Source organism: Lupinus angustifolius, unplaced genomic scaffold (assembly GCF_001865875.1).
Source record: "Lupinus angustifolius cultivar Tanjil unplaced genomic scaffold, LupAngTanjil_v1.0 Scaffold_45_35, whole genome shotgun sequence".
Classification (NCBI taxonomy): domain Eukaryota; kingdom Viridiplantae; phylum Streptophyta; class Magnoliopsida; order Fabales; family Fabaceae; genus Lupinus; species Lupinus angustifolius.
This window is the reverse complement of record NW_017721786.1, coordinates 3,725-17,531: the sequence shown is the minus strand read 5'-3', so window position 1 is coordinate 17,531 and position 13,807 is coordinate 3,725. Positions and strand designations below refer to the sequence as shown.

General features: G+C 31.6%; 1 protein-coding gene across 9 annotated transcripts; it reads left to right on the top strand.

Moving 5' to 3' along the window:
- The first annotated feature begins 1,942 nt into the window (after positions 1 to 1,942).
- Positions 1,943 to 4,428, top strand: LOC109338844 (B3 domain-containing transcription factor NGA1-like). Of its 9 annotated transcripts, none has more exons than XM_019576187.1 (3): positions 1,943 to 2,052; positions 2,566 to 2,697; positions 2,825 to 4,428. In XM_019576187.1, the coding sequence occupies exons 2-3, from the start codon at positions 2,589 to 2,591 to the stop codon at positions 4,054 to 4,056; spliced, it is 1,341 nt and encodes a 446-aa protein (XP_019431732.1). In that variant the 5' UTR covers positions 1,943 to 2,052; positions 2,566 to 2,588; the 3' UTR covers positions 4,057 to 4,428. The 9 variants fall into 9 exon arrangements, with proteins under 9 accessions (XP_019431732.1, XP_019431730.1, XP_019431728.1 ...); XM_019576185.1 differs by having other exon boundaries at positions 1,946 to 2,052; positions 2,539 to 2,697; XM_019576183.1 differs by lacking the exon at positions 1,943 to 2,052 and adding an exon at positions 2,066 to 2,372 and having other exon boundaries at positions 2,539 to 2,697.
- Positions 4,429 to 13,807: the final 9,379 nt, after the last annotated feature.

Sequence of the window (13,807 nt, the reverse complement as noted above, 5' to 3'; positions counted from 1 at the left end):
CTCTTATCCCCAGCACAACTTCATACTGCCAATTTGACCTCCTCCTCCGAAAAGGGTAAGTCCAGAGAAGTCCTTTGAGAATCAGAAATCATACTAAACACAACACTAGCAATGATGGGCTTTGGCAAATGCACTTGCGTAAACAATTTCTTAAAATAATTCGAGGCACCACTTCTAATATGATTTTCCTCTTCACACCACAATCCGTCTATCCACACTCCATGGATCTGATTTCTCCATCTTCTATTATTTATACAAGCATGGAATAAGCTAGTATTAGCATCCCCCTCCTTTAACCACTTATTCTGAGACTTTTGTCTTAAAAGATTATCCCTCCAATTTGTTGTTTTCCACCTCTCACTTGTTTATCACCAGGTTCTCAAAAGTATGATGTTGCAACCAACAATTATTGAACCTAAATGGACTAGGTCCTCTCTCCAATTTTTTATATCTCAACACAACATTGCAATGATCATAGATAAGAATCAAGCCATATTCTTTTATTATTACTTCCTTTTTTTTTAAAACATTATAACTTAATTCCATTTTATTATTACTTCCTTAATTTTAAAACATATATCCATTATGCTTCCTAAAAACATATTCTTTTAAATCGTTGCAACTACATTACCCTATTTATCCCTAAACCACCAGTAATAAGAATCAAGGCAAAAAAACTTCATGTAGTAAAGAAATACCAATAAATCAGATAAAGTAAAATATCATATATGATGGTGAAGAAGAATCTATGATAATAATAATAATAATAATGGAAAATATTATTGAAAACTATACAAAAAAGGTCATCATAGTTAGCACTTTTTTGGGCATCTGGTTATTAAATAAGAACAGAACTTGGGGGTTGTAGAAGTTATTGGCTAATTTATTTATTAGTTTATTCTTTCTTTTTGGTTGAAAAATAGTATTGGAAAGGGAATCTTGAATGTGTAGTAGACAGTGCGAAACTCAAAATGAAATGAAATGATAATAATTGAAAGAAAATGAAGTAGCTAGGTATAAACATACATATTACAACAACAAAGTCTTGATTTGGTGGTATAAGTTTTACTGGATTTCTAGGATGACCAATAATTCAATAATTCAATTCCTGGGAGCAACACTTGATGTGAGAGGGATAATCAAACACCTCGAAAGGAATTAATTCATTATCCAAAAAATGTGAGAAAATACTATTAGTAATACAAAAAATACATACATATTACATGGAGAGAAGGAAGTATATATGGCAGTGTGGAGAGAGGGAGAGGGAGAGAGTCTGTTGTTGTTTTCATTCTCTCTCAGCTAATTGCCTTTCCTTTCTGCCGGGACCAGCACACACAGCACACAATCAATGGCACCAAAAGTCAAAAAAATAATGTAACTCAAAAATAAAACAACTTAACACTGTTCAATATCTTTCTCTATCTATCTTCTCTGTCCTCTTCTATATACATCGTTGGCATTGCACCCCCACTACTTCTATTCTTTCAAATAACGACAACAACTAGCCATAGTTATATATGTTTTTCTTTCTTTACTTTTAATAATAAAAAATTAAGATGGTTAATTGAATTGCAGATTTTATTTAAGTAGTTATAAGTTTTAAATACTGGTTGTCATCACAATTTAAAAACTCTCAAAACCTTGATGTTATGGACTATTATAAGTAACTATGATACTTCACTAATGATATAATTTGGACAACTCCTAACATCGTAAATAGCGAGGATCAAAATTTAAAACCATTGAAGTTAACAAAGTTAATTATAAGCTAAATGCTAGCTCCTAGAGCAACTGGGACTTTTGGCCTAGAACCAGAATCATAATATTGTACAAGATTATATATATATATATATATTATCCCAAATATATTTTATGAAAATGACTAGTTGCTCACATGACCCCAATAAGCACATTATTCATGGGCCCCTAGTGTAGTTTCAACACACACTCTCTCACTTCTTTCATAACGAGAGTAAAACTGGGGTTGCAACAAACATTTTGACTTCTTTTTCTTACTTTGCAACTTGTAAAGAAGCTTCCCCTTGTGAGGTAACTAAACTTGTTAGCTTAAACTCACATCACCACCTTCCTTTTTCTTCATCTCCCTCTCCTTTTCTCTCTCTATCTATCTCTCTCTCTCTCTCTAAGTTCTCATGTTATGTTGTGTTTGTAGGTCAACAATAGACCACAACTCTTGACCCCGTTTTGAACAGTTCATGGATTTGTCTTTAGGGTTTGAAAACTTGTAGTCAAATAAGTATTGTACTAGTCTCTAACAAAGAACCTCCTTTTTTTCTTAGTTTTCCTTTACACCCTCATAAATCTGAGCCCAAATATCTTCCCCTAACTATTAACAAAAGCTCAACTTAGTAAGGTTATTCACTTGACCTTGTAATCTTCTTTTTTCACACCCACTTTCTCTAAATTTTCCATTTTTTTATATTCTTGTCAAATTTAACTTTTTCCCCACTTTCCTCATCCTCTTGCTTTTATAATTTGATTTTGACATTGTTTTATAAATTTCTGAGATCCCAGAGGTTATAATTAGAAGAATTATTGAAGGTGGAGGAGTACTCTATAATTTCATGGAAGCTGCTATGCAAGGAGTGAAAGGGTTTTCTGATAGCAGAGAAGAAGAGGAGGAAGAGGGAGCAACAACAGAAGAAATCATCACAAGAGAAGAAAGCAATAGCAGTAAGCACTAATACCCTTTTTCTTCAATCTCAAATCATCATCATTATTTTATAAATAATAATAATATCCCTCCTCACCCAAAAAAAATATTCATGCTTGAGGATGATGATTCATCATGAGTCTTCAGATGCAACATCTCACAATTCATCATCTGGGTTAGGGTTACACCAACAAGAAGCTGCTTCTTCCAATTTCATGAATCATCACACAAAGCAGATAGAGTTCATGGATTTGTCACTTGGAGGCAGCAACAACAAAGATATAAACATGAATAATGGTGAAGCCAATTTTCAACAAGGATCTCAATCTTCACAAGCTATTGTAACTGAGAAAGAGCACATGTTTGATAAAGTGGTGACACCTAGTGATGTAGGGAAGCTGAACAGGTTGGTGATACCAAAACAGCATGCTGAGAAGTACTTCCCTCTTGATACAACCTCAAATGAGAAAGGCCTTTTGCTCAATTTTGAAGATAGAAATGGGAAATTGTGGAGGTTCAGGTACTCCTATTGGAACAGCAGCCAAAGCTATGTGATGACCAAAGGGTGGAGCCGTTTTGTCAAAGAGAAGAAGCTTGATGCTGGTGACATTGTTTCGTTTCATCGCGGCATAGGCGAGTTATACAGGCATAGGTTGTTCATTGATTGGAGAAGAAGGCCTAATCAATATCATGGAGGTGTTGGTGTACTTGATCCTAATTCAGGAACACTCATTGCTCCTTTGTTTCTTCCAAATCAGCCACACTTGTCACAGTACTCTATTAGATGGGGTGGTAGATTATACTCCATGCCTTCACCTTCACCAACACAACAAACAAGGCACCACCACCATGAACATTTTCAGCACCTCAATTACAACAATATGTACCCCTTTCATCACCATGGTGGTGGTGGAAGTGGAAGTCATCACTACATGAACAACTATAATGAGGTGAGTAATTCAGGATCTGGCTCACTCTATTACCTGAGATCAACAACACCTTCAATGCAAATGAGTGATCATCAAAGCTTTATGGCAAGGCAACAACAACATGAGGGAGGAGTTAATAATATTGCTCCTATTATCATTGATTCAGTGCCTGTTGCTCATCATCATCATCAACAACAACAACACCATGGTGGTAAGAGTGGTACTACTAGTAGTAATAATACTAATAGTGCATCAAAAAGACTAAGGCTATTTGGTGTGAACATGGAATGTGGTTCTTCACCATCAGAAGACCCCAAATGTTGCACTGTACCACATGCGTCTTCTTCTCTACAGCCACTTTCAACATCAGCAAGGTTTGGAGATAATCAAAGAGGGGAAGCTTCAATGCATTTTGATTTAGACCCATCTTTGCAATACCGCAGGCAGTGATCAAATCAAATTCTCAGACTCAAAGAAATTGAAGCTAGAGCCAAAATAATGAAGAAGATACAAGCTCAAAAGTTATATGCCTGGGGCTAGCAGCTAGCTACACTCTCTTTTGAAGCATTTTATTTACATTATATTTTATATTATTTCCTTTTTTATTTTCATCACCCCAGCTACAAAGGAAAGTGCTCACAGACTTTCTTCTTCTTCTGATCAGTAATTGGTGTTTAAGCTTTTGAACTTTTAGCACGTTCAGAACAGCTCAATGAAATTAATTAACCATAGGGATTTGGGTCCTGGTATGATGATGAAAATGGAACATCGTTTCACAACCCAAAGAGGGAAATAAAATATCCATATGTTTAGACCCTTCAATTGTGTATAAAAAATACATTATTATACAAATATATATTTATCATATCATAGTAGTATATATGTTTATTTTATTCCTTATTATTATTGTGTGAATCTCTCTCTTTCCGTTTACTGCAATTAATGTTACACAGAAAAGCTTGTTACTTTCTTCTTTCTTTCCTATAATGTTTCTGTTAGCGTTGTTGGGTTGATGTGGTTCACAACACTGCTGCTTCTGATGCTGCAGCTAGTTAGGCATTTTAGCTTTGCAGATAAAGCTCAGAAAGTTTGTACAGCTGTTAAAGGGGTAAATATTTTTCTCCCTCCATTTTCACTATTGTTACTGTTTCTCATTGATTGATTATTGGTGAATAGTTACCTTACCCCCTTCTTCCTTATCTTCCTCTCTGCACTTTCCTTTATTACTATCATTATTTATATATTGTTGATTATATTTTCTTGTCTTTTTTTGTTCAGTAGCAGCCATTTTTCTTGTCTGGATTAGCACTGCATAAAAACGTGTTTGAGGTGAATAAAAAGTGGGTTTTCTCCATTCTATCAAGGGCCAAAGCTTAAGAGTAAGTGTCCTAATTCTGATCCTTACCCTTAATGCTTAGCCAATGATCTCTGATAATTAGATATTTTACGTGATGGATTTTGATTCCTTATATTATGTTTTTTTGGTCTTCATCACAGTATTCTTGCTGTTCAAAGTTGAAAACTCAGTCATAGGTTGATTATTTACATGCATGTTTTGGTTTGTCACACATTCAATATTGAGATCACCTATTCTAAACAGTATTTTACTCTATGATCCAAGTCAATCAGATGGCTCAATTTTATTATTTTTTACTTTTAAATTTTTTATTTTATCAACATGTTAATATATGATTGACATGAGATAGGAAATGAGACATCATTGGAAACAGATGATCCCCATCCGTCACATTCATTGCCATAATTATAGCCAAGATTTTTTTATTCAACCAAGATATATGTAGTTTGTGCTACTTGTTTGGTTGATAAATCTAATTCAACTACGGGGTATGGACTAGGCAAAGAGAGTGACTATCTATAATGGCACTTTGAAGCACTTTGTTTTAGGTTATTTTTTTGTTAAATTAATTTGTTTTAGGTTTACATGATACAAACACATTACTTATTTTATATTTTCATATCTCATTTATTTAGTGAAAATTAACAGATTGGTAGAACAAATATTTTCATTATAAAAAAACTATACACCACATCACATGAGAATAAACACAATATTTTCTAATCTCATTTATTTACTAAAGACATTATTTTATATTTCTACTTTGAATATTTTTGTCAAATTTAATCCTTTATATCAACTCGGTTGGTTAAGTTATGAGATATAAAATGTAAGTTTGTAGGTTGAAATATCAAAATAATACTTAAACATGTTGTAATGTTATGATTATTATAATTGTGACAAAATGTGATCACAATTATTATGGTTACAAAGACTATAAAAAGCATAATATTACAACAATTGCTATTATAGAATATAATTTAAAACATTTATCCTACTTCTAGTTGAACAATCATAATTTTAAAAAATACAAAATTAAAAATATAATTGATTAGTAGAGATATTTCATCGAATTTTTTGGTGCTAAGTGATTTGATAGAAATTAACTGACCAGTACTATAATGTTCACTGCAAATGTGGTGGCTAATGCCAACCAAAATTACTATAATGTTTCCTGAATATGTATATCAAAAGATCACATTCAATGCAAAAATACTGTTCATAGCATAAAAAGGATATATCAAACAGAATGTTATGCTATCACGGTGTGATAATGTGGAAAGCAAAATCAACACATAGACTGTAAGATGAACAGTATGCGAGACAAGACAAACATAGGAGCAGGACTTCTGTTTGCTACACAGATTTGAATGATGCTTTTCTGTTAAAAATAATAATAATAAGAGAGTATCTCAGATCATTGGGTAAAGTCAATTTCCATGAACTCACCTCCAAATTAAGACTTAGAAGAATCCTCAATACTGTTGGAAAATAAAGAATGAAAGAGACTAGAAATGAAACTTTTTTTTGGGATGTCAAGTTTAAATATCTTGGAATAAGACAAAAGAAGGAAAATAGAATAGTAAAAAAAACAATTATTCAAGTGTCTTTTTAAATTTAATTTTTGTTGTATTGTATTCTCTTATCCTTGTTAGATGTTAATGGTTTTGCCTGACAATAAGGAACTTAAAACAAAGTTTTTATTGAAAAATTATATCTTCATTTATTAAATATATCACTTCTCACTAAAAACTTTGTACTTTGTACTTTTTAGTTCCTTAACTATTGTTCTTAGGAAAATGGTTCTTAAAACTGATATATAGATTTAACAGTTTATTTGATCGTGTTTTATTTTGTAATGATGATTGGAATTCAGTTTTATGTTTCTTACTTTACTTGCATAAAAACACTTTGTATATATGTACTTGTGAGTAGTAGTAGTAGTGAATTAAATCTATTTATGCATTATTATAGATGTCAACTTATTTTGAAGCCTAGGACTCTCTTAATCAATATATGTATGTGCTTTTGATCATAACTTTACTAGTATCCTTAGGCTCATTAATTGGTCAAGAGTATTAGACTTCGTGTTCATTTGTAGAGATGAAATTTGTAATCATATGCTCATATATACTAATATACTATGGAGGTTAATGTTTCTTAGAGAACATGAAGGTTGTCATTGTTCTGTGAATTGCATCCTAAGATACAGTGTATCAGACAAATAAATGTCCATAAATATACTACTTCACACTAGGGTATGTCAATGGCAAGTGCTATATATTCTTTAGTTTAATGTTTTTTTTCTTTCAAACCCTAACTTGCAGGTATAGTACAAAATCAAAAAAAATGGCCCACTGCAAATGGGAAGTGTTGAAAATATGGTTTCCTAATTCCTAACATAAATAAAGCTCCTCACCTTGTCTCTCAACTATGTTTGTAGGGATATCTGGACCGGTGTTTTAAATTGTCATTGTGGTAGTAATTGTGGTTGTAGTTGTGGTTATTGTGATTATAGTCATTGAGGTTGTTGCAGTGTAGATTGCGGGATTGCGGCCGTAGCAGTGTGAATTATTTTATGAGTACAAAGTATTTTTGGAAACGATGTGGTCTGGTGCGGTCCAATGCAGTTTGTTGTAGCCCATATGCGACCCAACATAGTTGCATTCACATCATTATGATTTGGTCTCACATTATAATTGTGATGTGATGCGATGGTCATGACAACCACGATATTGCGGCAATATAACCTGATGCAACCCGCAATTAAAATTCCTGGACTTAACATAAAGTGTACAAAAGACAATGTTATAAGGTAAAAGTCTGAATTAGAAACACAAATATGCTTAAACTCACTAATTAACAAAGGCCACTTAAGAAATAAAAAATAGAAATAGTACTTTGGAAAGCACAATTTTTGAACTCTTATTGTATTTCAATATACTTTTTATATTATTTTTCAATGCATGGTTTCTATATTGGATTATGTAATTATCAAATACCATTCAAAAGTAAGAAGTATAGAGGTGGAGTGAGAAAAGAGTATTAAGATTAGGGGTTAATATAGGATTTCAAAATTTTACCTATGTGGTATTGCAAATACCTCATCTTGGCTAAATAATTTTTTAAGGACAAAATTTTGTATTGTTTAATGGTTTTGTTAATTGCATTCTGGGATAGAATGTACATAAAAAGTCAACGAGTTTTTTTAAAATATAATTAAGGATATTTCAACAACTTTTACAAACTAAACTTTTAACTTTTTAATATATCTGATGATCTAATGAGATATTATATTAATAGACTAACATCTTATTGATATAGTGGGAAGGTTAATTAGCTAATCCTATGGTATTCCTATCCACTTTTTTATGTGTGAATTAATGAATGCTAGTTACGAGTGTTTTATGTGGAAGAGGAAAAACAGAAACACCCCAGATAAAACCTTATGAATACTTGCTTTATCTGTGAGATTTTTGGAAGAGTAATGCTATAACCAAGGCAGACTTTTTTGGGATTATTGATCTTCTCTATAAATTTAATCTTCATATAATGATGTTTTGTTTTCCCCTTATATGCAGTCATATTTGAGCCAGATAAATACAAAGACAATGTTTATTTCATAAAGCAAATTTTACTAAATAAAACTATTTGATTATTGTTTTCATACATCTACCTCTATATGCAGTCACAACAAATTATTTAATTTCTCTAATGGTTATAGTGTATACATATTATTATAACTCATAGTTTTAGTGTTAACTAATGGGGAAAATACTAAGTATAGTCACTTAGTACAAGGTTAATGGACACTTAAATTATCCTGGAATCAGACTATTTCCAATCATTGTATAATCACAATAACATTAAAAAAATCTATTATATATTAATGAGATTGTAAAATAATAATAAAAATAATTTTACCCAAAAAATTGGTCCCTAAACAATCTTTTTATTTTCCCCTAAAAGGGTATTTCTCTAGGGGTATATCTGTTGTACTAGAAAATATGTCGTAAAACGATTTTCGTTCAATATAAGGTATTAGACAATCATTCACTCATGCATCTCTCATTCAACTAACAAACTATTTTGTCACGGTGGAGATTAAAAGGAAGAAGGAGAGATAAGTAATAAATGAATTTATAATTGCAAATAAAAGAAGGTGCAAACAAGTTGAAGAAAATTGATGGAAGAATGAAAGAGAAAAAATGTCTTAAAAACAGAACAGGGTTTTTAAAGAGAGGGCTTTTTGTATGTGTAGAGAAATGGATGCACATTTTATTTCTCATAAAAGTGTATTATTCAACATAGAATAATGTATCTCCTTGTATAAGGAGATAATTTATCTCCTCTAACCAATAAAAATGTGACATGTGTGTTATTTTGTTTATTTTTTAAAATATTTTTATAGAAAATAGTGAAACATGACACATGTCATGCTTTCACTGACAGGAGGAGATAACTTAATAGATACCAGAAATATATGGTCTATTTGCATTGCTTATATTGAAATCAAATTAATATTGTATAAATGCATAAAATAGAAAATAAGTGAGAGAACAATTTTAAATTATAAAATTGAATGACATATGAAATATTATTGGAGGAAGGAAAACTTTACCCGTAAAAAATTAAACATGAAGAAGTAGTAAAGAAGATGGGTACAAAAAGAGAGATGTTCACTGACAGGGGGAGATAACTGAACTTTTTATATTTTTATAGAAAATGTTAACGTTTTATATTCTACACTTTCTTTTCGTCTTAACTGAACTTTCATTCAAACACATGAGTGGGTACAAAAAGATAAACATGTCTTGATAATATTTGTTCAACAAAACAAACACTAGGACTGAAGTTACTCATTTGTTTGGACAAATAGTCAAAATAAGGGTATGATAAAAATATTTTATCCTAGTTCTTTCAAACACAAACTACATCCAGCTCCAAAATTTTACTATAACTTATCAAAATACATATTTTACAAGTTAAAAAAGCTTCTTTGGGTATCTAAGTATTCTTTTAACCAAGCCCCTTCACATTTTCATATCATTAGTGGATATGGCATCTCTAGACACACAAGTAAAAAATGCCCCTCCAAACACAAATAAGTATTGAACATCTCTCCTTGCATGCACGAATGTTTCTCTTAGACTCATTGCATGGTACTCTTTGTTAAGTAAGTTTTTCCAGACTTGTTGCTCAAGTGATTTTCTTAACCAAGTCTCTTCAAACTATTTGCTTGGTACTTTTTTTAACCAATGCTTAAGTTTCCTTGTTAAATAAGTCTTTGCATACTATTTTGTAGTATTTTTATTAATCATGTTTATGTAAACTTGTTCTACGAGTATTCTTTACATTAGTCTTTTCAGTAAATGTCCAAATATTATTTATATTATCCTCTCAAGACTATGTTGATGATTCTTTGTTGTGGTCAGTGACGAATCTACAACACCAAGAAAGAATGCAATATATGTTAAAAATTATAATAATAAATATCACCTTATAGAAAAGGATGAAATATTAATATCAAAATCACAAAACTTAAAAATATCTAATAAAATAAATTATGTACTTCATAATTGATCTATACATGACTTTATATTTTGAAATTATTGAACGATTATTAACTCTTGTCAATGTTAAACAATTTTCCCTCAATATAAGGCACTAGACAATCATTCACTCACGCATCTCTCATTCAACTAGCAAGCTATTTTTCACGGTCTTCTTAGTTGAAAATGTTATTTTTATCGTTGATGTGACAATAAGTAAAATCATCACTAACTTCAAAATAAGATAAATTAATGTGTGAACGATCTATCTTGCACTTTCAACCAACTTACCTGAAAGATTATTGATTCCTTTCAAAGAAACAAATTCAACACTGCTATGCATATAAGCCTTAAGTTGATTATCAAGCATTACCAATATAATTGAAAAGAATCATATGGATAAAACTTTACAAGTTTAATCAGTATTATCATATCAAAACTAGAGAACAATTTTGTTGAACTCGAACAATACATATAATGATCATGAAGTTCCTTATCTACAATAGTATTAACTAATTCATCATGATAATGATTATTTCTTCTTAACAAAGCATGTTTCACGTTGTTAGCAAAAAAAATGGATTTGTAAAATTGTAGGTGGTATGCATATGTTTTGAAAAAATCAAGGTGTACATTTACTCATCCTGAGATATATGTAGCACCGCCCTTTGTCTTAGCCTATGCAAACTTCTCATAGCCTAGTATGAGAGTTGGTGCAACTGTTATTTACAAGTCTACAACCAAATGCAAATATTCTTTATATACCATGCCAAACAAATTTTATATTTCATATATTATCATTTTGCCCATGAAATAGAGCACTTTGGATACTATTCTTATCTGGATATTACAATATTTTTTTGAGATTTGATCTTCTGACTTCTTGGTATCAATGTAAATGTCAAAATATGAATCCAATTCAAGGAGAAGATCAAGGAAGTAGTAGACAAGGACTTGAAGATAAAGGAATCAATGATCAAGACCTTGAAGATAAGGCTGGTATCCATGAACTTGAAGATGAAGTTGTTGTCCATGAACTTAAAAGGCAATATTTTTTATTCAATCAAACAGAGGAAACATTTTCTTGATAATTAAGCTACTGAACCAAGAAGATGGAGCCAAAATCAACCTTGTTGGCTAGCCTTTCATTGATATTGTTTCCTGGATCAATTTTGGTGAAATAGACTAGATTGCTTGTAAATCAAACAACTATTTTAGCATGTGATATATTGTTTTTCTTTTTGTTATTTTAGTTGAGAGTGAATTGGTTAATTTAGTTATATTTTTAGTTAGAGAGGATGTCATCTTAATCATCCTATAAATTGTATCATTCACTCGTTTTTACAATCAATAAAAGAAGAGCAATTTTATTCAATTCTTCTCTGTTTGATTCTTGCAAGTCGTCTTCCATTCTTTCATCTTTTGTGCATCACCTTTGCTCATCATGAATTACCATTGTTTAAGATGGTATCAAAGCATCAATTGATGCCTTGCTGCACATAAACTTTTCTGTTCTTACTTACCTTCCTTTCTTTCTAAACCTTTATATCCTCATTTCATTCTTAAAATGGTCAATGTTGTAGCCATCATAAATTCGCTTACTGATCCCTTGAGTCCTTATTATTTGCATCCAAATGAAATCCCAGGATGCAGTCTGGTGAAGGAACATCTATCAGGAGCCAACTATCACTCTTGGTCAAGGGACATGTTGATGGCACTCAAGACCATGAATAAGCTGCAATTCGTGGATGATACCTTGCCCCAGCCAAACCCTGATGATCCCACCTTTGTAGCATGGGACAGATGCAACACCTTGGTGATGTCTTGGATTAACCATTCACTAGATCATTCCATTATTTAGAGTGTTCTATGGCTTGAAACTGCCTATGACATATGGAAATATCTCAAAGAAAGGTATTATCAAGGTGACATATTTCATATTTGTGATTTACAAGAACAACTATATACTACCAAGCAAGGGAATCAATCCATAGATCAATACTACACTCAGTTGAAAAGTTATTGGCAAGAGTTGGACAATTTCAAACCACAAACTGAAGAAGAACACCTCATAGGATTTACTCCTGATCAACATAAAGCCATTTTAGCTATGTTAAAGGAGCCTACAAATCATATCAACAATCAGATCAATACAATTTTCTTGGCTCACTCACGTAAGGTGCAATTCTCAGGTAATTCTCACAACCTATCTAACAAATTGAATAAGGAAGATTGGATAATTGACAATGGAGCAAAAGATCACATATGTCACTCCTTTTCAAGATATCAATCTTTCAAGAAGATTGACCCTGTGGTCATTAAGATGCCTGATGAAAACCAAATTGTTATTGCTATATTTGGAATAGTTATATTCTCTAATGATCTCTATTTAACTGATGTTTTCTATATGCCTAAATTCTCTAATAAATGTATAAACATAGTCAATAGTGTAAAGAAGGACGTATGGCATAATAGACTTGGGCATCCTTCAAATGGCAAAATTTCTATTCTCAATAAAGAATTCTCTTTCATTCATTATGATTCAATGCACAAACCTTGTGATGCTTCTCATTTTGCCAAACAAAACAAACTGAACTTTCAAAATAGCATTAGTAGTTCTGATTTTACCTTTGATATTATCCATGTTGACATATGGGGGTTTGTTTCTATCCCTTCTAATTTAGGCCATAGATACTTCTTAACTATAGTAGATGATAAATCAAGACATACATGGCTATTTTTTATGAAGAATAAATCTGAAACTGCAACATATATAAAATCTTTTGTTATCCTTGTTAAGACCCAATTTGGCATCACCTTGAAATGCATAAAATCAGACAATGGTTTAGAATTTAGAATGAATGAATTTTATAACTCTAATGGCATAGTGCATCAAACAAGTTGTGTTGAGACTCCACAACAAAATGGTGTTGTGGAGAGAAAACATCAACACGTTCTTGGAGTTGTAAGAGCCTTGATGTATCAATCTTCTATGCCTAATCTTCTTAATTTGAATGTTTTTGGATGTTTGTGTTATGCTTCCACTTTGGTTAACAATAGGAGAAAATTTGACCATAGAGCTAGGAAGTGCACTTTGCTAGGTTTCAAACATAGAGTTAAAGGCTACATTCTCCATGACTTAGAGACTAGAGAAACTTTTATGTCCATAAATGTAGTGTTCTATGAAGAAGCCTTTCCTTTCTCTATCCAAAACAAACTGGATGAGAATAAAGATGATGAGTCTCTACCTACTAACCCCTTTAACCAAGGTGATCATTATTTATATTACCAT

Coding starts and splice junctions, on each gene's coding strand:
- LOC109338844 (XM_019576187.1), top strand. CDS start 2,589: ATGGAAGCTGCTATGCAAGGAGTGAAAGGGTTTTCTGATAGCAGAGAA. Junction 2,698..2,824: donor AAGAGAAGAAAGCAATAGCA/GTAAGCACTAAT, acceptor ATGAGTCTTCAG/ATGCAACATCTCACAATTCA.